Source organism: Pecten maximus, chromosome 3 (genome assembly GCF_902652985.1).
Source record: "Pecten maximus chromosome 3, xPecMax1.1, whole genome shotgun sequence".
NCBI classification, from domain to species: Eukaryota; Metazoa; Mollusca; class Bivalvia; order Pectinida; family Pectinidae; genus Pecten; species Pecten maximus.
Window position 1 is genome coordinate 34,980,538 of NC_047017.1, and position 25,236 is coordinate 35,005,773.

General features: G+C 37.8%; 1 protein-coding gene across 1 annotated transcript in view; it reads right to left on the reverse strand.

The window, feature by feature from the left end:
• LOC117323993 (potassium channel subfamily K member 12-like) overlaps nucleotides 1-6,499 on the reverse strand; it is an 88,871-nt gene extending 82,372 nt beyond the window's left edge. Inside the window, exon 1 of the mRNA XM_033879570.1 lies at nucleotides 5,416-6,499. Coding sequence (XP_033735461.1) covers nucleotides 5,416-5,776 — 361 coding nt within the window. The 5' untranslated portion in view covers nucleotides 5,777-6,499. The remainder of the gene's footprint in view (nucleotides 1-5,415) is intronic.
• Between the last annotated feature and the right edge of the window lie 18,737 nt (nucleotides 6,500-25,236).

The window sequence follows — 25,236 nt, forward strand, 5'->3', positions numbered from 1 at the left end:
ACTACAGCAAATCTCAAATCACTGTTAGAAGATCTGTCATGTCAGGATATGACGGACGAAAAGCGTACTTATCGAGATTTCAGATTTATTGTCAAATTGTTGACAAGGGATTAGAAACAAGTTGAATTTATTTCAACGTATCATCGCCAAGCACATGCTTCCATAATAAGATACTGACAGTTTTAGACTAGCTACATGTATGTCAAACGTTATCTGTAGTCTGGTTATTTATATTAAATATTCAATTATAGAAAATGAATGAATATCCAGGATTTTAAATCCATGTTTTAGTTTATGAATCACATTATGTTGAATAAAAAACACAATTTATACATGATGTTTGAAAGTCACACTGTTTGACATGGCACAGGCATGTTCCGTTTAACATCGTGGGAAAATATCGTCGACCATTTCGGCTTTTAACGTAAAAGCCCAAATATAGAACTGTCCATATACACCTGGTAATGTATGACATTAACAGAAAACAATTGTCTAGTTATTTATATCCGGGCAGTTCAACAAACGTAGAATTTACAAACAGTTGATAATACGGAGATCACGAATGGAGATGGAACCAGCCAGTCAACGAACTTAACATTGATTGGGTTCAGGAATTAATGTCACAATAGGTAACCCTACCTCCGCGTGTCAATGACATACAATGAAGTAGTGATAGGACAGCGTAGGCTTTAGTCCAAGGTCTTACAAATACCATGGAACATCGACCTTGATCTAACAATACCAACTCATTTTCCTATTATTTATCCAGTTTTGTGATATTAAACTAATCGTTACGGTGCTACAGAAAATTTAAAAATAAATATGTCGATAACACCGCCTGTTGTCACATCTAAATGTCATTACTGTTCCTCATTCTATGTCTTTTGTGTTTTAACAATCTGTTCGTCACAACGAACAAGTACATACTAATTGAAGGCCTTCATCACACACATTTAGGTCAATACCGTGACACAGGATGGTCTTTGTCCAGCAAGATTAGCTACACAGTCTCATCCAGTTCCCTTTAAAATCATGGCACATTATGCTGTGGTACGGATTGTTTTCTTCATCCCCTCAAGGCCAAGGGTCGATGAGAGAGCAACTCCCTCCTTCTCAAACACTCTCCCCCATTTAAGGTCACTTCACATATAAAACGATCCTATATCAATGTTTTACGAAAATGTTTAGTTAAAGCTGGCTATGTAAACTATATTTAATCCATACATTGATAGGCCTCTTTGGAAAACAATATATTAAGTGCAACTGTACATAATTCGGTGAACAAATAATGAAATCGATTAGGCCTAATATATACAAATGTGACATATAAACACCCACCAACAGGAAGTAACTACAGAACAACATTGAAAACGGTAACAGAATAACTCTCCGGATAATTAATTGATTTTATGGTTGTTTGTATCTTTCACTACTTTAAGTATGTTCTTACTTAAATAATAAATGGGAATTATAGCAAACTCTTATGTGCAAGAATTTAAACTACTTCTCAGTCATAAATATCGATACCATATTCATGAATGTAATGTAAATTACAAACGAGGAAATCAAACAACTAATAACAAGACTCGAGACCTATGTCATCGACAAAAAAATGATGGCACGTCAGTCTTGGAGCGGTTCAAAATAAAAAAAGCTGAAGGGAGTTTGGAAGTGACTCTGTAGAACGTGGCAGCACCCAAGCGTAGTTTATTGTTCTGTCATACTCGCTATGGTAACCAGTGTTACAGAGTTCCAGTTTGTCCGCCAGTAATCGTCAGTATTGACGTGCAAATTTCTGTGGCTGACAAACAGGTAGTATCTATTAAATCTGTTACACTGATCGATATCACTGGAGCAGAACCCCTGTACGGAAGACTGATTCGCACGTGATATTCGCTGTAGGGGATTATGCACACACACGATACAACATTTTTATCAATCCACGCTCGATCAAAAGTTGCATGTCAGAGAAAGCAATTCAATTAATGAAATTAAACTTATTTCTAAAAAGACGTAGAGATCTGTAATTTTGAAGAAAAAAAATCTGAACATATCTGACTGAAACGTGATTTGTTTATCTGATTGTAATCATGATGGACCGACAGAGTATGTTTAATACATTCAAAACATGTTCAGACATAAAGCTTTGGAGCGAGTCGTTAGAAAGGGGTAGCACCCAAGTTTGGAGTGACTCGCAAGAAGGTGGTAGCAATCTAGCTTTGGTGTGACTCGTTAGAATATAGTAGAATCCTAGCTATTAAATAACTCGCTAGAAAGTGATAGCACCCTAGCTTTGGTGTGACTCGCTAGAAAGTGATAGCACCCTAGCTTTGGTGTGACTCGCTAGAAAGAAGTAGAACCCTAGCTATTGAATAACTCGCTAGAAAGTGATAGCACCCTAGCTTTGGTGTGACTCGCTAGAAAGTGATAGCACCGTAGCTTTGGTGTGATTCGTTAGAAAGTGATAACACCCTAGCTTTGGTGTGACTTGCTAGAAAGTAGTAGAACCCTAGCTTCGGTATGACTCGCTAGAAAGTGATAGCACCATAGCTTTGGTTTGACTGGCTAGAAAGTGATAGCACCCTAGCTTTGGTGTGACTCGCTAGAAAGTGATAGAACCCTAGCTTCGGTATGACTCGCTAGAAAGTGATAGAACCCTAGCTTTGGTGTGACTCGCTAGAAAGTGATAGCACCCTAGCTTTGGTGTGACTCGCTAGAAAGTGATAGAACCCTAGCTTCGGTATGACTCGCTAGAAAGTGATAGAACCCTAGCTATGGTGTGACTCGCTAGAAAGTGATAGAACCCTAGCTTCGGTATGACTCGCTAGAAAGTGATAGAACCCTAGCTATGGTGTGACTCGCTAGAAAGTGATAGCACCCTAGCTTTGGTGTGACTCGCTAGAAAGTGATAGCACCCTAGCTTTGGTGTGACTCGCTAGAAAGTGATAGCACCCTAGCTTTGGTGTGACTCGCTAGAAAGTGATAGCACCCTAGCTTTGGTGTGACTCGCTAGAAAGTGATAGAACCCTAGCTATGGTGTGACTCGCTAGAAAGTGATAGAACCCTAGCTTCGGTATGATTCGCTAGAAAGTGATAGAACCCTAGCTATGGTGTGACTCGCTAGAAAGTGATAGCACCCTAGCTTTGGTGTGACTCGCTAGAAAGTGATAGCACCCTAGCTTTGGTGTGACTCGCTAGAAAGTGATAGAACCCTAGCTTTGGTGTGACTCGCTAGAAAGTGATAGCACCCTATCTTTGGTGTGACTCGCTAGAAAGTGATAGCACCCTATCTTTGGTGTGACTCGCTAGAAAGTGATAGAACCCTAGCTTTGGTGTGACTCGCTAGAAAGTGATAGCACCCTAGCTTTGGCGTGACTCGCTAGAAAGTGATAGAACCCTAGCTTCGGTATGACTCGCTAGAAAGTGATAGAACCCTAGCTTTGGTGTGACTCGCTAGAAAGTGATAACACCCTATCTTTGGTGTGACTCGCTAGAAAGTGATAACACCCTAGCTTTGGTGTGACTCGCTAGAAAGTGATAACACCCTAGCTTTGGTGTGACTCGCTAGAAAGTGATAACACCCTAGCTATGGTGTGACTCGCTAGAAAGTGATAACACCCTAGCTTTGGTGTGACTCGCTAGAAAGTGATAACACCCTAGCTTTGGTGTGACTCGCTAGAAAGTGATAGCACCCTAGCTATTGAATAACTCGCTAGAAAGTGATAGCACCCTAGCTATGGTGTGACTCGCTAGAAAGTGATAACACCCTAGCTTTGGTGTGACTCGCTAGAAAGTGATAGAACCCTAGCTATTGAATAACTCGCTAGAAAGTGATAGCACCCTAGCTATGGTGTGACTCGCTAGAAAGTGATAACACCCTAGCTTTGGTGTGACTCGCTAGAAAGTGATAGAACCCTAGCTATTGAATAACTCGCTAGAAAGTGATAGCACCCTAGCTTTGGTGTGACTCGCTAGAAAGTGATAGCACCCTAGCTATTGAATAACTCGCTAGAAAGTGATAGCACCCTAGCTTTGGTGTGACTCGCTAGAAAGTGATAGCACCCTAGCTTTGGTGTGACTCGCTAGAAAGTGATAGCACCCTAGCTATTGAATAACTCGCTAGAAAGTGATAGCACCCTAGCTTTGGTGTGACTCGCTAGAAAGTGATAGCACCCTAGCTTTGTTGTGACTCGCTAGAAAGTGATAACACCCTAGCTTTGGTGTGACTCGCTAGAAAGTGATAGAACCCTAGCTTTGGTGTGACTCGCTAGAAAGTGATAGAACCCTATCTTTGTTGTGACTCGCTAGAAAGTGATAACACCCTATCTTTGTTGTGACTCGCTAGAAAGTGATAACACCTTAGCTTTGGTGTGACTCGCTAGAAAGTGATAGAACCCTAGCTTTGGTGTGACTCGTTATAAAGTGATAGCACCCTAGCTTTGGTGTGACTCGCTAGAAAGTGATAGCACCCTAGCTTTGGTGTGACTCGCAAGAAAGTGATAACACCTTAGCTTTGGTGTGACTCGCTAGAGAGTTGAAGAACCTATTTAGCTTTCGGAATAACCCGCTAGAAAGTGGTAGCACCCTACCCTAGCATGGAGAAACTCGGTAGAAAGTAGTAGAACCTAGCTTTGGACTAGGTCACTGGGTAGTGATAGCACTCTAGCTATGGAGTAACTCGCTAGAAAGTGATAGCACCCTAGCTATGGTGTGACTCGCTAGAAAGTGATAGCACCCTAGCTTTGGTGTGACTCGCTATAGAGTGATAGCACCCTACATGTAGCTTTGGTGTGACTCGCTAGAGAGTTGATGCACCTATTCAGCTTTTGGAATAACCCGCTAGAAAGTGGAAGCACCTTAGCCAAGGAGTAACTCGGTAGAAAGTAGTAGATCCTCATGTTTTGAATGACTCGGAAGAAGTGGTAGAACCGTAGGTTTGGAATGACTCGCTAGAGTGTCGAAGCACCTAACTTTAGAAACCCTAGCTATAGAGTAACTCGGTAGAAAGTGGTAGAACCATAGCTTTGGAACGACTCGGTTAAAAAAAAATGCCGGGCCATTTCTAGCACAACCATTAATTATTACCATAATCAATATTTTTGATTCTTTGAACTGATATTTCTGACTACAGAAGAGTTGGAATATCAATTCTATACAATATTGATATTTCCTTCTGTTTTGATAAGAGCGGTGTCACATTCCGCTGTGTCTTATTGGATTTTTCCCAATTATTACTGATATATCTCTTATACTCAGAATCCAACAGCTTACACATTTATTCCGTACACAACTCAAAATGTATTTAGTTCGTCAATGCGTGTAAATCTGCTTGGAGGCTTTAGCATTTACTAAATGGTAAACGAAAAAAGATATAAAATTCAACAATTAAACAAAGAGATCGATTTAAGAGCTTACCTATGGTTGATACTACGGTTCCGACGAAATAAAAGGAACCCGGAAAATCCCATCGTGGTCGTTTAGTGCCAGCAAATCCTGCGGAATCTGCTTCCGCGTGAATCTGAAGAATCTCGTCGAAATCTGTCCTGTTGATGGACGGGTACGCTCTCAGGAACGTATCCAATCTATCCAGGTACACCTGTTTCTCCAGAACCTCGTTATCCTGCTCTAGAATCATAAACACTACAGCTCCAGTAATCATGTAGATCCCCAAAACAACGAACAAAAGGATAAACCTGGCGTTATCTTCCCGGAGGTGAAGAGCATAACAACACCCCCGGTGACCAGATCGCGCCATGCTTCCAGAAAAGACCACCATTCAGCCCCTCCAACTGGAGCCCTGGTGACGTTACACATTTAAAATCATACTTCCCGGAAGGACTGTCATTAAAACTTGCGAAATCCTCAAGTTACACTTCCGCGGAAAACAGAATAAAAAATTCAGACAATTTTCTCTTTCTTTTTTTTAGTAATAAATATTCACCAGCTTATGAAGTATAATGCTCCATTTTGACAGCTTCGCATCATTTATCATGCTGGATTAGAGCCACATGATTGATTTTATGGCCGAATTTCTCGGCATGACGGCGTTAAATTTAATAGTAATCCTTGAGAAACGCTCATTTCTTTGAAATCAATTCACTAAAAATGGGATATAACCCAGAGCGTTGTCCGGTACCGACTTTCATGATAGTTTCCAAGTGTGTGTAAATATAGGCTCCCTCCGAAAGCTTTTCATGGGAGCACATGAAGGAGGGGAAATCAATAGGCATTACGATAGTAGACGATTTTCTTCTCCCTTTGATGCCCAGAGAACACTTAATTACACATCTTCACTAAATTCAGAAACCATAAACGAAAATGTTTTATATCCCGTATATGAGCGAAATTTCCGTTATTTGCCACGCATAGAAACCAACCGTGGGTATCCACCTTCCAAGCGTGCGCTAGGTTTACCTTCACACCCCGACCATCAATGAACAACTGTCCTCCCTACGCCTTACTACAACAGATAGAAGCACCAGCCGAACATTGTCTAGTTGACAGCGATACCAGGTAGAACAGCAGCAACTACTACCTACACATATTTACCTAACAGAACAATGGACAGCGCGCGCCACTGGCCAGCTAACCATCTGTCCAGGTAGGTATGTGGACAGCGTCATCCGACCTAAACTATCAACAGATTGCATCTTGACATTGCAAGGAATGAGTTTGGGCTTACAGAGGGACGCTGCGCGTGGCTGCGTGGTAATTGATTGGGCATAGGGTATTGTGATCGGCAGTGTTTAACAGAGTACACGATGTAACTGAGGTGTTCTAGTTGTGTATATACTGACAGTAGATTGGAAATGGGCAACTGTACCAGATATTAGTAAAACACACTGGGACACAAGCGTACATCAAAGTAGCGATCGATGTTTTATCGATTGTTTGGGAGTCCTGTAAAGTACCATACATCTGTTATACTGTCTCAAACACACGACACTGGTGTGACACCCCTCGACACACACGTGTGTTAATTTACCTATGTTATACATCACATTTTAAATGATCACATGGATATCGGTGTATCATTTTATTGATTATTTAGTAGAATACGTCATTGATATGGTACATATATACAGACAGCGGTTCTGATTTATAACGAAAGGCGCACAAAGTGAACACAAAGCTACATTTCCAGTTTTCCAAAATTTTGAGCTTTCTTGAATCATGGAAACCTTAACAAATGAATGATATCGATAGATTCTGTAATCGAGAAATAATGTTAAATACAAACTTTATTGTAAATCTAAATTTTGCGATTTGTTTGTAATATAATTTAGTATCCTGTTTCACACATACAAATAACACCGCTCTGTTTTATGATGTACACCATTATCGTATAGCATCCATGTGTTAAAATGGTACCGTTGTTAGATTCACTACCGATACCATGGTATAACTGTAACACGCTTATTTCAATATAATTATAACATTCAGAATCGTATTGCGTGATATCACACTTCGTTTCCCGTTTTTCACACTACACAACTAAAGCAACACCTACAACCCGTATCCCTAAACCATGTATGTAACAACAGAAGGAATCATATGGTTCACGCGACTAAAGCCACACCTACAACCCGTATCCCTAAACCATGTATGTAACAACAGAAGGAATCATATGGTTCACGCGACTAAAGCCACACCTACAACCCGTCTGTATCCCTAAACCATGTATGTAACAACAGAAGGAATCATATGGTTCACGCGACTAAAAATGACGTACCGGGAATGGAATCATGAGAATGATTGATTTTTTTTTGTGTGAAAAAAAAATCGTTGCTGAGATAGATTACATGGCCTTCTAGCAGACTATTGGCTAAGCCACGAGATCAACCTGTATCTCTCTATTGGCCAACTTCCTTTTCTTTTCATCAGAGAACTTTACATTTCTAGATAGCGACGTCCCTTTCTCCGCGGCCTATGGAGTTAACATGTCACGTTTGATATGATCCGATTTTCTATTTTTCTAATAATTGAGAATTACAAGTTGGGTACTCCTTCCTTGCGCGATATAATGTTTTATATGTTAGATGCTTGTTGATATGATTTGTGGTTCCGTTGTCCCCAAGCGGTCCTTTTTTGTGATGGGGATATGTATTTGACTCAGAATCCGACATTCATAGCCATGATCCTCTTGGTTTTTGTTTTTTAGTTTTATTGTTGTTTTTGTTTTATTAATGTTGTTGTTTTTTTCTGTTTTTTTTTTTGTTTTTTTGTTTTTTTGTTTTTATTATTATGATTTTTGTTTTATTTTTGTACCGTTCTTTTACCATTGTTTAATCGATTCTACGTTAGAATTATGACTTCAATTTCACTTCAATGCCAACAAAGCAGGATTGAGAATACGAGTGGTTTTTACAAATGTTTCTTTGTCTTTACATATCTTCTATCTCTAGAAAAAAAAAGAACTATTGCAACTTTCTGATGTATGGTAGTGGCATCAAGTGCATTTTGACACCTTAATTACTATATACCGGTCGGTGACGTTGTAGTATAGAAAAGATATATTAATATTGATTTGCGATGGTAGGATGTTCTAGTTAATGCCAGTCCTGCCTGTAATAGCTGCCTGTCCAACGTTACGTAACGGTGACGCTTGTCAAGGAGACACAGCGCCTTATCTTGACGGGGGTTACACTTTCTATTAACATATGTCGTTTCTAGCGAAGCTGGATGTTTTTACTTAACGAGGAATCGGCATATGATCCACAATTTCATGTTTCTGTAAGATCAAAATAAGATATTTTTACGTAGTTTTCAAACGCATATCAGTTGCTTTCGGAGCGTCTTAAGATAATGGCGACATTTCGTTACAATGCAAGGCTTCCAAACTGATGGTGTACTTTCTCTTATCGTATTAGATATACACGGGTGTAATATAACAATAGGACAGGAACAATACACTGTATGTAGATACGCATTATATAGGAAAATACAATAGAAACAGTGTAAAATGTTATCGACTATTGTTTGGGTGTATATCGGCGTTTTAATGCTGTCCCGTCTTACTAATCGTTAGCACAAAAAGTTTAATTTTACAGTATTGGTAACATCTAACTTACAAGATGAATGCAATACAATCAGATTGACTTCATGAAACTAAAAGTTCCTGTAAGATTTATTACAATGAGTCAGTTATCACACTGACGTTAATACAGACTAATATACCAAAATATCTGTGGATGATAATTCCAATATCTAATACAAGTTTATAAATAAAAGGTGATATTCCAATATCTAAAACAAGTCTATAAATAAAAGGTGATATTCAAATATCTAATACAAGTCTATAAATAAACGGTGATATTCCAATATCTAATACAAGGCTATAAATAAATGGTGCTATTCCAATATCTGATACAAGTCTATAAATAAACGGTGATATTCCAATATCTAATACAAGTCTATAAATAAACGGTGATATTCCAATATCTAATACAAGACTACAAATAAACGGTGATATTCCAATATCTAATACAAGACTATAAATAAACGGTGATATTCCAATATCAAATACAAGACTACAAATAAATGGTGATATTTCAATATCTAATACAAGACTACAAATAAACGGTGATATTCCAATATCTAATACAAGACTACAAATAAACGGTGATATTCTGATATCTAATACAAGTTTATAAATAAAAGGTGATATTCTGATATCTAATACAAGACTTTAAATAAAAGGTGATATTCCAATATCAAATACAAGGTTATAAATAAAAGGTGATATTCTGATATCTAGTGCAATGTTATAAATAAAAGGTGATATTCCAATATACAAAATAAGGTTATCAAGAAAAGTTGATATTCTAATATCTGCACAAGACTATAAATAAAAGGTGATGTTCTAATATCTGATACAGAGCTATAAATAAAAGGTGATATTCCAATATCTAATACTAGGTTATAAATAAGAGGTGATGTTCTATTATCTAATACAGAGCTATAAATGAAAAGGGGGTATTCCAATATCATATACAAGGTTACAAATAAAAGGTTATATCCCTATACCATACATAAGGATTTAATTAATATGCAATTGAAGTATTTAGCTGAGGTCGATACCTTGATTTTATCGACCCACGGAACATAGTCCAAGGTCAATGTTTACTTTATCTGGGTTGATAAATGCAGATAAAGACCGAAGCAAAAGGCTACAATTGTTTTATCATCTTTAACACGTTAACCATTGATAAAATAAAGACAAGAATTGCATGTAAACAAGTAGTTTTTCTTCAGTATCCGTTTAATGTATGGTGTATTGATAACAAAATATAACAATGTTCTGGATTTAACTAAATGGTTTTATTAATTACTTAGCTGTAGCCCTTCTGATATTGTAACATGTTGACAATAGCAAAAATAGTGATGTATTGTATTCCGTATGACTACAGTCTATATCGTTCCGTCCAGAGCACTGTAAGTCGCTTACTTAGAATTTTGATATACCGTTCATTAGAAAATGTATCGAAGTCAGTTTGGATACATATCTCATTATGATATTGACAAACAACAGTCGTGGCCGACTTCGTTGATTGCCTTGCATTACCAGCAACAAAATCGTTATTCAAATTCGTGAAAATCATCTGATATCTTCGAAACAGAAGTCACAGTTTGATGCGTTTAAATGAAACGCAAAAGGTGTGTTAGGTTAGATCTGTACGCGCCTCAAGTTAATACTAAGTAAGCTTTTTTCTGGCTCTTTAAGTCACTATCAGCTTTGATAAAGCGACACGTGATCAACCTCTGACTAATCAGAAGAGAGTTAACATATCCACAATTTATCAATGAAGATATTCCACTACCATACAAGACTATACATAAATGTTGTTGTTCCTATACCCCATACACGGTTATAAATAAATGATGCCGTTCATATACCCCATAAAAGACTATAAATAAATGATGCCGGTCCTATACCACCATACAAGACTACAAATAGATGGTGCCGTTCCTATAACCCAGATAAGCACTGGACTATGTAAGAAAAGAGAGAGAAATTTGCACATGACAATTATTAATTAAAGCGAAAATCTTATGAGCTGCGACCTAACAATGTCAGAAACTAGGCAGAGGAATCTAGGAAATTCACTCAGAGAGTGTGAGGACATCAATTGGACAGGAATCTAAGAAATTCACTCAGAGAGTCTGATGACATCCATTGGACAGGAATCTAGGAAATTCACTCAGAGAGTCTGATGACATCTATAGTACAGGAATCAAGGAAATTCACTCAGAGAATGTGATGACATCCATTGGATAGGAATCTAAGAAATTCACTCAGAGAATGTGAGGCCATCCATTAGACAGGAATCTAGGAAATTCACTCAGAGAATCTGATGACATCCATTGGACAGGAATCTAGGAAATTCACTCAGAGAGTGTGAGGACATCCATTGGACAGGAATCTAGGAAATTCACTCAGAGAGTGTGAGGACATCTATTGTACAGGAATCTAGGAAATTCACTCAGAGAATCTGATGACATCCATTGGACAGGAATCTAGGAAATCCACTCAGAGAATGTGAGGCCATCCATTGGACAGGAATCTAGGAAATTCACTCAGAGAGTGTGAGGACATCTATTGTACAGGAATCTAGGAAATTCACTCAGAGAATCTGATGACATCCATTGGACAGGAATCTAGGAAATCCACTCAGAGAATGTGAGGCCATCCATTGGACAGGAATCTAGGAAATTCACTCAGAGAATCTGATGACATCCATTGTACAGGAATCTAGGAAATTCACTCAGAGAATGTGAGGCCATCCATTGGACAGGAATCTAGGAAATTCAATCAGAGAGTGTGAGGACATTCATTGGACAGGAATATAGGAAATTCACTCAGAGAGTCTGATGACATCCATTGGACAGGAATCTAGGAAATTCACTCGGAGCTCATGAAGCCATCCATTGGACAGGAATCCATATGGAAAACAAAACTAATTAATGAATACAAACTGCTTTTCGCTGTAAAACGAAACAATATTCATTGTGGAAAATTTAAAACAGATTATACCTATATCATATTGTAACAAAACTAATATAGACACAGGGGATATACATGATGTACATTGTAAGTTGGGTTGTTAGAAACATTGGAGAAATATCAAAATATTATCGGAAGTACAGAGGACTTATTTGGTTTTAAAAATATCTATTATAGATATAGATATAGTTATAGAGGCCACTGACATGTGTCCATATCTTATGTAGATGAAGCATTGTCCTGTAAGATACGATCTAGTCGGAGAATAATACCGATAGCATGTATAGATATAAGGACTGTTGGAGATAAACTGTATTCGATAGATTTGAGGTAGACAGGCACGTGCACTGTCCAGCTACTTGTTTACAATAAGCTGTTTGCTGCACTGCGGAAAGTTTTCTGTATAACTGTAGGAACTTTACAGATATAGTGGTCGTATATTTAAGTGATTCTAGTGACTGGGTAATGTGGACCCTGAGGCAGCACGCACCATTATTACGGAGATACGTCTAGTTTTATAGCCGATCAGCCTGTGTAAAGATTGTTCGGCTCAATACTTTTTTGTAATGTTTTGTTCGTTGTTCACGAATACTTGTGTGCAGTGAAAAAGATGAAGAGACACGCTTCATTGACCTCTGACAGTAAATGCATGTTAAATTAAGCGATAGTTGTCAATCGACTGGTTCCTTATGTGATCGATTTCATTATTAGATATTCACTTATCTTTTTGGATTTCATTTCGACATTTTTGATACATTTCTTTCAACTTCCGGTAAAAGGAAGAGTTCAGTGTGAGGTGACTTCAGAACGTGTTTCGGAATGTTCAAAATAATTTTACAGTCCGGTCGATAAATCGCTGTTAAATAACGATAGTTTCTCACATTTAATGTATCGTCACCTTTTATTACTAATAGCAGTCAAGGTATTTTGTGAACAATTAACGGCCTATCTCCATTATAAGTGTTGTATGACATATATAGAGTTAGGTGTAAATAGAGAGTTATCGATACTAACGAGATTACATACGGAAACATAACACACTAAATCAGAATGGCGGGTATGTTTTCTGATATAGACTCATTTTTACCGTACATAATGTCTCTTTTATTCTATGCTATTGATGACTGAACCTGGCTTCGTGTAAGAGAAGTCGTTCAGAACAAATTATTTATTTACACAATGGAAGCACGAGCGGGCATTGTATGCGTTTGCTTTTGTCAGGATTAATTGATACAAAATTGTTAACGACAGTATGATCAACATATTCCAAACATAACAATAACAACAGTATGATTCAGTTTGATAGCTTGATTCCAAATATTATGATAACGACATAAAGGTCCAGTATGATCAATGGATTCCATATGATTCAGTATGGTTAGTATGGACAGTTTAGGTCACAACAAACAATAATAATATACTTTAGAAGTGGAACAGGATTTTAAGGAATTGGTAAAGGTCTTAAAGGAAGAGATACAGGATTTTCAGGAATTTATACAGTATTTTAAGGAAGTGGGATCGGATTTTCAGGAAGTGGTACAGTATTTTTTCAGAATGTGGTACATCCTTTAGGAACTGGTAGCAGATGTTTCAGGAAATGATACGGGATTTTATGGTATTTGTACAGGATTTTAAGGAAATGGTACACGAGTTTTCTGTAAGTGGTACAGAAATTGAAGGATGTGGTACAGTAATTTTATGGAAGTTGTACAGAATGTGAAGGATGCGGTACAGGGATTTTCTGGAAGTGGTACAGAATTTGAAGGATGTGGTACAGGAATTTTATGGAAGTTGTACAGAAATTGAAGGATGTGGTACAGGAATTTTCAGGAAGTGGTACATGATTTTCTGGAAGTGGTACCAGATATTCAGGAGGAAGTACACAATTTTCAAGAATAGTTACGTGATTTTCACGACTGTGTTCAGATTACTCGGGAAGACATTTATAACAGTCGATATCGATTTTCAAAAGGAAATATCATTTCAAAGATAACTGCATGTTTAGGAGTGGCATATCCATGAGACATCTCCACATGTTCACGAGATGACACAATGCTCAGAAGACGCTTCAGCGTTCCAGTAGACAGTGTAATATGACCTGAAGTATTAGAAATAAATTACACAGGTTTGCCACCATGGCTATACACAAAAACAGTTTCTATATCCAATTATATTTCGAGGTGACATAACCTTGGTTTCTTTATTGTTTGCTGTCATCGGAACATTGTAACATCTTTGAGGCACGGGCTTGTCGGCCTTGACCCTCTGGTATTTAGTTTCCCAGAATTCTCTGTATACACAAGATAATCATGTTGGTGACATATTTACGCCTGAACAGGATATCGAACCCTGGTTGTCTGCGTGGAAGGCCATTGGTTATACCAATCTATTAATACTTAATGGTAATGGGTGTCAAGTAAGACGCCGCAGAAAAAAAACAGTTATGCAGAAAATTAATGGTGAAAACATGAAGTATTTGAAAGAGAAGGGGCATATTTTACCTCTGTCACAAACTGTTATCCGCTGTTATCATTGGTCTGTTACGCTTATGATAGGGAACCTGTCATTTTCATTAAATTTGATTCTGATATGGCAAAAGCAGGACAAAGGTGACATCACATTTATCCAGTCGGTTCCTATAGCATGTAACTACTTTGAGTTTAGAAGAAAGCTTATCTTGTAGATAGGATGTGGTACAATCTCAAGATTGTCTATTAGAGCATCTTAACCTATTGAAATATTACCATATTTGTCTGTATCACAGATTTGTGGTCACAATGACGTCACGGCCAGTAATCATGTACGTAAGCTAGACGTAGAGACATCAGCAATCATACGAGATTTGATCGACAACGGGGATAGGTTTGCATATGTTAAATGTACACAATCTTTGGTACACTCTTTATGTTTGACGAAATCGTCACAATAAAATGACATTAATTTGCTACTAGTTTATGAAGCGAGAAGCTTGTTTTTTTTTATTGTTTTTATTGTTTTTTGTTGTTTTTATTGTTTTTTGTTTCTTGTTTTTTGTTTTATTCCCTTTCGTGGATTATGAAACATCTGTAAGTTTACTGGTGAACATCCGCCACTTAAACAACACCAAAGATATCAAGTTCAGACTAGATAAAGTTCACGTCAGTTTGATTGTCATTGAACATGTCAAAGGGCAGTGAGAACAATCTACGTTTCCAATGTAATTAAGTTAGTTTGTTTCTCGAACTGGCGAGATAACCGTGACTTATTAACATCAAAACATAAAAAGAGCAGGCATTTATGGTAGTAATATTAAATATTGATATGTTGTGCCAGGGACTTGGCAACTCGACACGCTATATGGGAGTTTCTGCAACACTTTAACGGTCGTTTGACAATAACCAGCAGGAAGGGAAGACGGATGTAACAGTTTGTAGGTTTGGAAGCGTGCAGTATGGTCAATACTGAAACTTTCCATCGCCAGGATATGCTGGTTACCATAACGCTTGCCGACCCACACCTACTTTATACGAGCGAAAAAGGGCATCAAACTGCGTTTGTGGGAGCTGTTGTTTGTGTTAAGTCTATATCTGGTCATTGATGGTTGTACGGGCTAAACCCCTGGTAGGAGAGACGTGACAAACTAGAAATGGAGCAATACATCTCCCAGAGAGCTTTGCGGCTACCCTTCATATAAGCTTTATAGAGTGACCGCAATGCACTCTGGGGAAGATTGGAAATGAGGTTACGTAAAAAGTATCGCCAAAACGAGGTTGATATTAATAACTTCAATACAATGTATATACAAGAGCATTGGGCATGTTGAGCTGACAAACACGATTTGTTGTCAAAAACATTACTGCACTAGGACGGCCAATACATGCTAATCCTGAATTGTGTGATCATAGAAAATAACTTCAAAGAGAAGAATCATAAAAGGTCTGCGATATGTTATATCATTCGGAATAGGTACCCCAGATGTAGATGTCTGAATAATTCCCGAGTAATTCACCAGATTTTACGGTAATAAAAAAGATTATGTCTATACAATTCAGGAAGGGAAATTGTTGAATAGGAGCATCATGAATATATTTGAATCATTCAGGATTGTTTACCTAAGACAACCATACAGGTTTACGCTTTAATCGCAACGTCACGACTGCACGACACTTATTCTGGATTGTTAGGCCAGAACGGTCGGGTTACACTTTAAACTTTCTGGATAGATACAAATATGACGAATCATCTTTAAAACCAACTCAACACTAGAATGTATTTGGTACCCGAAGTCATATATTGATGTTATAGATGGGAGTGCCTGGTAAGAGACGGTACCATCACATCGAGTTCCATCCAAGTCTTATATGTCTAACACTAGATTGTGTGTCTGTGCTAGCTTTATTTATTTCTACAATCTCTCTTTCATGGGTCACATTTAAAGAGATTGTATATCACCGATAGCGACCTGTGTTTTCAATATTTTATTAGAGTTTGGTAATCGTTTCTCGTAACTTGAGATTCAGTTATGAGTGATCAGTCTCCCGGGAGCCATATTAAATCGACAGTAATATGTGTGTGTTATAACACACCACACTGATATCGTTGGTGTACAGCTTAGGTAGATCAATTGCAATGCCCGCAGTAATACCCCTGTCATGAAATACATTCACGTGGACGAAAGCCATCCCTGAAGCCTAGGTTCAATACCCATGAGAGCTAACTTAAATCACGTGTTATGATTGAAAAACAAAAACTACAGAACGATATGAATTTTACTGAAACGTTCATACCGGAAAACATAATATTAGTTACCTTTTTGATGTTTGGATTAGTCTCGTCTTTCATTGCTCGATGGAGTGGATTTTGTTACTGACCAGATACAGTTGTGTGCCATCCTTTTTAAACCCAAATGATTTTATTTTATTTTTAAACTAACACGTGTATTTTTCACAGAAGCAGTCTCCTCGGAATCGGAACCCTATTAAGACGAAACAGTTGTATTCCATAGTCATTATCGGTATACACTTCTCTGTTACTGAAGGGATATTAAAATGTCCTATACACTTGTGTCATGTAAAACTACCATATTATAACGGGATTTTCTGCCTTTTGTGGTGGTCATTTTAACCTTATAAGTAGTGCTTTTTATGCTTGTGACCTTATTTAGGAGTACACGTATGAAGCTTTATGTGTATGACCTTTGTGAGTGCACGTGGCCTTATTAAGAGCTTTCTGTGAGTGCCCGTGGCCTTATTTAAAAGTTTCTGTATGAATGGCCTTATTTAGACGTTTCTGTATGAGTGGCCTTATTTAGGCGTTTCTGTATGAGTGGCCTTATTTAGATGTTTCTGTATGAGAGGCCTTATTTAGATGTTTCTGTATGAGTGGCCTTATTTAGAAGTTTCTGTATGAGTTGCCTTATTTAGATGTTTCTGTATGAGTGGCCTAATTTAGAAGTTTCTGTATGAGTGGCCTTATTTAGAAGTTCCTGTATGAGTGGCCTTATTTAGATGTTTCGGTATGAGTGGCCTTATTTAGAAGTTTCTGTATGAGTGGCCTTATTTAGATGTTTCTGTATGAGTGGCCTTATTTAGAAGTTTCTGTATGAGTGGCCTTATTTAGATGTTTCTGTATGAGTGGCCTTATTTAGGCGTTTCTGTATGAGTGGCCTTATTTAGGCGTTTCTGTATGAGTGGCCTTATTTAGGCGTTTCTGTATGAGTGGCCTTATTTAGGCGTTTCTGTATGAGTGGCCTAATTTAGAAGTTTCGGTATGAGTGGCCTTATTTAGACGTTTCTGTATGAGTGGCCTAATTTAGAAGTTTCGGTATGAGTGGCCTTATTTAGACGTTTCTGTATGAGTGGCCTTATTTAGAAGTTTCGGTATGAGTGGCCTTATTTAGATGTTTCTGTATGAGTGGCCTTATTTAGATGTTTCGGTATGAGTGGCCATAGTTAGATGTTTCTGTATGAGTGGCCATATTTAGAAGTTCCTGTATGAGTGGCCTTATTTAGATGTTTCGGTATGAGTGGCCTTATTTAGAAGTTTCTGTATGAGTGGCCTTATTTAGATGTTTCTGTATGAGTGGCCTTATTTAGGCGTTTCTGTATGAGTGGCCTTATTTAGATGTTTCTGTATGTGTGGCCTTATTTAGGCGTTTCTGTATGAGTGGCCTTATTTAGGCGTTTCTGTATGAGTGGCCTTATTTAGGCGTTTCTGTATGAGTGGCCTTATTTAGGCGTTTCTGTATGAGTGGCCTTATTTAGAAGTTTCGGTATGAGTGGCCTTATTTAGACGTTTCTGTATGAGTGGCCTTATTTAGAAGTTTCGGTATGAGTGGCCTTATTTAGATGTTTCTGTATGAGTGGCCTTATTTAGATGTTTCGGTATGAGTGGCCATATTTAGATGTTTCTGTATGAGTGGCCATATTTAGAAGTTCCTGTATGAGTGGCCTTATTTAGAAGTTTCTGTATGAGTGGCTATATTTAGAAGTTTCGGTATGAGTGGCCTTATTTAGATGTTTCTGTATGAGTGGCCATATTTAGATGTTTCGGTATGAGTGGCCTTATTTAGATGTTTCTGTATGAGTGGCCTTATTTAGAAGTTTCGGTATGAGTGGCCTTATTTAGAAGTTTCGGTATGAGTGGCCTTATTTAGACGTTTCTGTATGAGTGGCCTAATTTAGAAGTTTCGGTATGAGTGGCCTTATTTAGACGTTTCTGTATGAGTGGCCTTATTTAGAAGTTTCGGTATGAGTGGCCTTATTTAGATGTTTCTGTATGAGTGGCCTTATTTAGATGTTTCGGTATGAGTGGCCATAGTTAGATGTTTCTGTATGAGTGGCCATATTTAGAAGTTCCTGTATGAGTGGCCTTATTTAGATGTTTCGGTATGAGTGGCCTTATTTAGAAGTTTCTGTATGAGTGGCCTTATTTAGATGTTTCTGTATGAGTGGCCTTATTTAGGCGTTTCTGTATGAGTGGCCTTATTTAGATGTTTCTGTATGTGTGGCCTTATTTAGGCGTTTCTGTATGAGTGGCCTTATTTAGGCGTTTCTGTATGAGTGGCCTTATTTAGGCGTTTCTGTATGAGTGGCCTTATTTAGGCGTTTCTGTATGAGTGGCCTAATTTAGAAGTTTCGGTATGAGTGGCCTTATTTAGACGTTTCTGTATGAGTGGCCTTATTTAGAAGTTTCGGTATGAGTGGCCTTATTTAGATGTTTCTGTATGAGTGGCCTTATTTAGATGTTTCGGTATGAGTGGCCATATTTAGATGTTTCTGTATGAGTGGCCATATTTAGAAGTTCCTGTATGAGTGGCCTTATTTAGAAGTTTCTGTATGAGTGGCTATATTTAGAAGTTTCGGTATGAGTGGCCTTATTTAGATGTTTCTGTATGAGTGGCCATATTTAGATGTTTCGGTATGAGTGGCCTTATTTAGATGTTTCTGTATGAGTGGCCTTATTTAGAAGTTTCGGTATGAGTGGCCTTATTTAGATGTTTCTGTATGAGTGGCCTTATTTAGATGTTTCGGTATGAGTGGCCATAGTTAGATGTTTCTGTATGAGTGGCCATATTTAGAAGTTCCTGTATGAGTGGCCTTATTTAGATGTTTCGGTATGAGTGGCCTTATTTAGAAGTTTCTGTATGAGTGGCCTTATTTAGATGTTTCTGTATGAGTGGCCTTATTTAGGCGTTTCTGTATGAGTGGCCTTATTTAGATGTTTCTGTATGAGTGGCCTTATTTAGGCGTTTCTGTATGAGTGGCCTTATTTAGGCGTTTCTGTATGAGTGGCCTTATTTAGGCGTTTCTGTATGAGTGGCCTTATTTAGGCGTTTCTGTATGAGTGGCCTAATTTAGAAGTTTCGGTATGAGTGGCCTTATTTAGACGTTTCTGTATGAGTGGCCTTATTTAGAAGTTTCGGTATGAGTGGCCTTATTTAGATGTTTCTGTATGAGTGGCCTTATTTAGATGTTTCGGTATGAGTGGCCATATTTAGATGTTTCTGTATGAGTGGCCATATTTAGAAGTTCCTGTATGAGTGGCCTTATTTAGAAGTTTCTGTATGAGTGGCTATATTTAGAAGTTTCGGTATGAGTGGCCTTATTTAGATGTTTCTGTATGAGTGGCGATATTTAGATGTTTCGGTATGAGTGGCCTTATTTAGATGTTTCTGTATGAGTGGCCTTATTTAGAAGTTTCGGTATGAGTGGCCTTATTTAGATGTTTCTGTATGAGTGGCCTTATTTAGATGTTTCTGTATGAGTGGCCTTATTTAGAAGTTTCGGTATGAGTGGCCTTATTTAGGCGTTTCTGTATGAGTGGCCTTATTTAGATGTTTCTGTATGAGTGGCCTTATTTAGAAGTTTCTGTATGAGTGGCCTTATTGAGATGTTTCTGTATGAGTGGCCTTAGTTAGGCGTTTCTGTATGAGTGGCCTTATTTAGGCGTTTCTGTATGAGTGGCCTTATTTAGGCGTTTCTGTATGAGTGGCCTTATTTAGGCGTTTCTGTATGAGTGGCCTAATTTAGAAGTTTCGGTATGAGTGGCCTTATTTAGACGTTTCTGTATGAGTGGCCTTATTTAGAAGTTTCGGTATGAGTGGCCTTATTTAGATGTTTCTGTATGAGTGGCCTTATTTAGATGTTTCGGTATGAGTGGCCATATTTAGATGTTTCTGTATGAGTGGCCATATTTAGAAGTTCCTGTATGAGTGGCCTTATTTAGAAGTTTCTGTATGAGTGGCTATATTTAGAAGTTTCGGTATGAGTGGCCTTATTTAGATGTTTCTGTATGAGTGGCCATATTTAGATGTTTCGGTATGAGTGGCCTTATTTAGATGTTTCGGTATGAGTGGCCTTATTTAGAAGTTTCGGTATGAGTGGCCTTATTTAGATGTTTCTGTATGAGTGGCCTTATTTAGAAGTTTCGGTATGAGTGGCCTTATTTAGATGTTTCTGTATGAGTGGCCTTATTTAGATGTTTCGGTATGAGTGGCCTTGTTTAGATGTTTCGGTATGAGTGGCCTTATTTAGAAGTTTCTGTATGAGTGGCCTTATTTAGATGTTTCTGTATGAGTGGCCTTATTTAGAAGTTTCTGTATGAGTGGCCTTATTTAGATGTTTCTGTATGAGTGGCTTTATTTCGAAGTTCCTGTGTATGTGTAGACTTGGAGGTTGGGGGTTTCGCCGGCATTAGAAGGGGTTCTTTTTGTAAGCCGTTTATTTTGATTACCTTGTTTATAAGAATGTGTTTTTCTGTGTATATGTCCTACTAAAAAGTTATTCCCTATACCATATGGTCGTATTGTCCGCTTACGTCTCGTTAATGATACTAAAGGCCCAAAGAGTGAAAATCAATACATAATTAATGGTTTATCACAAGATTGATAGGTTAAAACAATATCAATCATATCGATCAGGTGAACGGTCCTGTGTTTAGTCTCAACCTTCGTTAATTATACTCGTTAAGGAGAACACCTGTTCACCTGCCAATAATCAGTCTTCATTAGATATCGTACGACAGGGTTATAGGATTACTGTACGGGAAAATCCCTTAATGAGGGCCTACCTCAAATTTTAACGCTTTACGTTGGTGAAATTAATTAGTGAATCAAAAGAACTCTGATTTAAGAAACACGTTAATCATTTGACGCGTCTTCGTTTAGAAAATATGTTGATGTAATAGCTGAAAAGGAGAAAGCATGTAATGGAAATTCATCAGCGCTAATGAGAGGAGCGGCAAGCCTGTCAAGGAGCACTATTTAGGATTGGTGATATAAAACCTACCCTACATCAGTATGATTGACGCCAGAAAGGTCTCTTCTCTTTTATTATATGGTAAACGAAATAAAGTGTCAAATTATTAACAAAGTTGAATAACGAAATAAATATCTTGTTTCCATCAGAATTAATTTTTCTACGCATAAATAATGTTTTTAAAGAATTCTTGGGGTGATTACCTTTGTTTAAAAAAACGACCACAGATCAAAGACTTTAGAAGATAAGACATTGATTTTCTGATATGTAACCTTGCCCACACCACTTCATTAAGCTATATCGTATCGACACTTTATACCACGCGGCCATCTTTACCACTACCTGATTGGCACATTTGGAAAGAACAAAAAAGTCTTTTATTATATGATTTTTGTTGACATCCCAGATACCGTCACGGTTTCTTTATTGCGTATTGGTGACAAGAAAATGATTCTACTAGATGTATCTCATCTCCTATTGCTTCGGATCAACACATCTGTATCATTAACATTTATTTCAATTTGTCGTCTTATGATATTAACATTTGCTGTCATGTACCAGGTACCTTGCTAGGTTGCCTTGGTTATGTAGATTCCATGTATCAAAGCCCATTTCGATTAGCCTCTAGTGTATCTACCTGTAATGATGATAAATGTATTGTCTTTTGTACAATACATTCTTAGTAGATAAAGGGGCCGCGGTGGCCGAGTGGTTAAGGTGTCTCGACACTTCATCACTAGCCCTCTACCACTGGGTTGCGAGTTCGAAACCTACGTGGGGCAGTGGGCAGGTACTGAACGCCGGTGGTTTTTCTATCAAATCCCTCATATTATCTTCACAACATTTAAATGTTTCTATTGAATTTAATTATATGTTAACACTTTTGGGTATGAAGAGCTTTCTCTACTCTTTATGATGTTACAAAATATTTCATTTCACAGTCAATTTTAAATAAAAAAACTTAATTAAGTCAATTAAACAAATTAACCACCCATGGGGAGAATATATAGACGTGCCGGGTATTCAGCCCATTCACTAAGATATTCAAAGTCTACATACATCTGTTGAAATAAAATAAATATATCAATCACCAATATTCGTTTGCGCCTTTTAAATATGTGCTTTTAAAATGTATATACATTGAATTTTCTTTGTAAATTAACATCATAAACTAAATAATTGTGGAATTGGTTATATATACAATTTGGAAACGGTTCATAAGGTTGACCTAGAGTTATTCGAGTGAACGTTAAAAGATATTTTTTGGCAATTGTGTTTGACTATGGCAAACAACTCGTCTAAGAGAAATATATATCAACCATATTGAATAAACCGCTAGACACTAGAGGTGAGAGAAACATTACTAAGATAGGGTTATCTGCCCTTGACTTACATATCGGAAGAGGACGATACAGGAATTAACACAGAAAACAGAGGACAATGTACACTTTGTAATAAGAATGGATTTGAGGACAAATTTCATTTTGAAATCAAATGCAATGTTTATTAAGATTTAAGGGACAAGTATATAAAACAATATAATGTAAGTAACTAAAGCATGTTTAAATTAAATAAATTACTTATTACACATGATCTTAAAAAAATACCAAACCTTGGTTAATATATTGTTTTAGCCTCATAAGAAGAAAGTTGTTGTCAAACTAAGACATTGTGTATGAAAGATTAAAGCATGTCGATGTGGCCGTGAATGTAAAATATTGTGTCATGTCTTATGTTATTGTGATAAGTTGTAAAACTTAAGCAAATAAAGAATCTGAATTGGAACCTAATGATCATGCGGTAGAGAATCTTAACCCGAACCCAATGATCATGTGGTAAAGAATCTTAACCCGAACCCAATGATCATGTGGTAAACTTTGAGAATCTTAACCGGAACCCAATGATCATGCTAGCGCCCAGGTACTGCATGTTTTGGTGACAGTTTATGACATAATAGACAGCGACTCGTGCCAGTCAGCCGATGTGTACTCTGTCTGGTTATAATTACCGTAGGGAAGTAAAGTCTATTTGCTTGTGTTGACTACTAATGCTACCAGTATAACATAAGTGTAGGCCTGTCTTTAGACCGAAAGGCTAGAATGTAATGACTCCTTCGCCATCTGACACAAACACGCTTCTCCAGGGACAGGTTTCTAAGGCCATTACAGCTATATGATATTTTCACGGCAGCAAGCAATCGGATTAGCTGAAAGTAACTAGGGCAAAACATGATTTGGTATTATATTGATGTGAAAAGATAAATCTTGATATTTTCGACTTTAGATGCAAACGCACCAAAGATATCGTGATCTCCAAGGCGCTTGTATTTTAACAAAGTGACAATTAAGATACACGCGTTGGTTTTATTTTTAACAAAATACACATAATGGTTTAAGCTCAAGATAAGGACGTCAGCTCAACAATTCTGTCAAAATTGATCTTCATTAAGTTTTTAAAAACTAAGTCAAGATACAGAAGGCTTTCAAGACTCGTTTTCATGTAAGTTCATCAGGAAAATGTCACGTGGTCATTCAGCTGCTATACTGATAATCCAGTTCTTTGATAATACACCATCAAATTTAAATAAGTGAAAGAAAACACGAAAGGTAACACGAGGGGTCATTAGGTCAAAATTTCTAAGCGAAGCACAGATAAAGATCAGGACATAAGACACGTCAGCGATGCTAGGGACATCATGCCGCTGTTTTGTATTACCAGGACTCGTCAGTGATGCTAGGGACATCATGCAGCTGTTTTGTCTTACCAGGACTCGTCAGTGATGCTAGGGACATCATGCCGCTGTTTTGTATTACCAGGACCCGTCAGTGATGCTAGGGACATCATGCCGCTGTTTTGTATTACCAGAACTCGTCAGTGATGCTAGGGACATCATGCCGCTGTTTTGTATTACCAGAACTCGTCAGTGATGCTAGGGACATCATGCCGCTGTTTTGTATTACCAGAACATGTCAGTGATGCTAGGGACATCATGCCGCTGTTTTGTATTACCAGGACTCGTCAGTGATGCTAGGGACATCATGCAGCTGTTTTGTCTTGCCAGGACTCGTCAGTGATGCTAGGGACATCATGCCGCTGTTTTGTATTACCAGAACTCGTCAGTGATGCTAGGGACATCATGCCGCTGTTTTGTATTACCAGAACTCGTCAGTGATGCTAGGGACATCATGCCGCTGTTTTGTATTACCAGAACTCGTCAGTGATGCTAGGGACATCATGCCACTGTTTTGTATATAATGTACCAGGACTCGTAATACCTAAGAGGCGACGGAAAGAAATGTTAAGTTTTACACGAGGAGTGTAAACCTCGGGGACTAAAAGTCAATTGACAGTGTCTACCACCTGTACAACAAACCTCGGGGACTAAAGTCAATCGGCAGTGTCTGCCACATGTACTGTATTATTTTAATGATAATACATGTACAAAGATCTCATCATCATTTTACATTGTATAACAAAAATATCATTATTTTACGT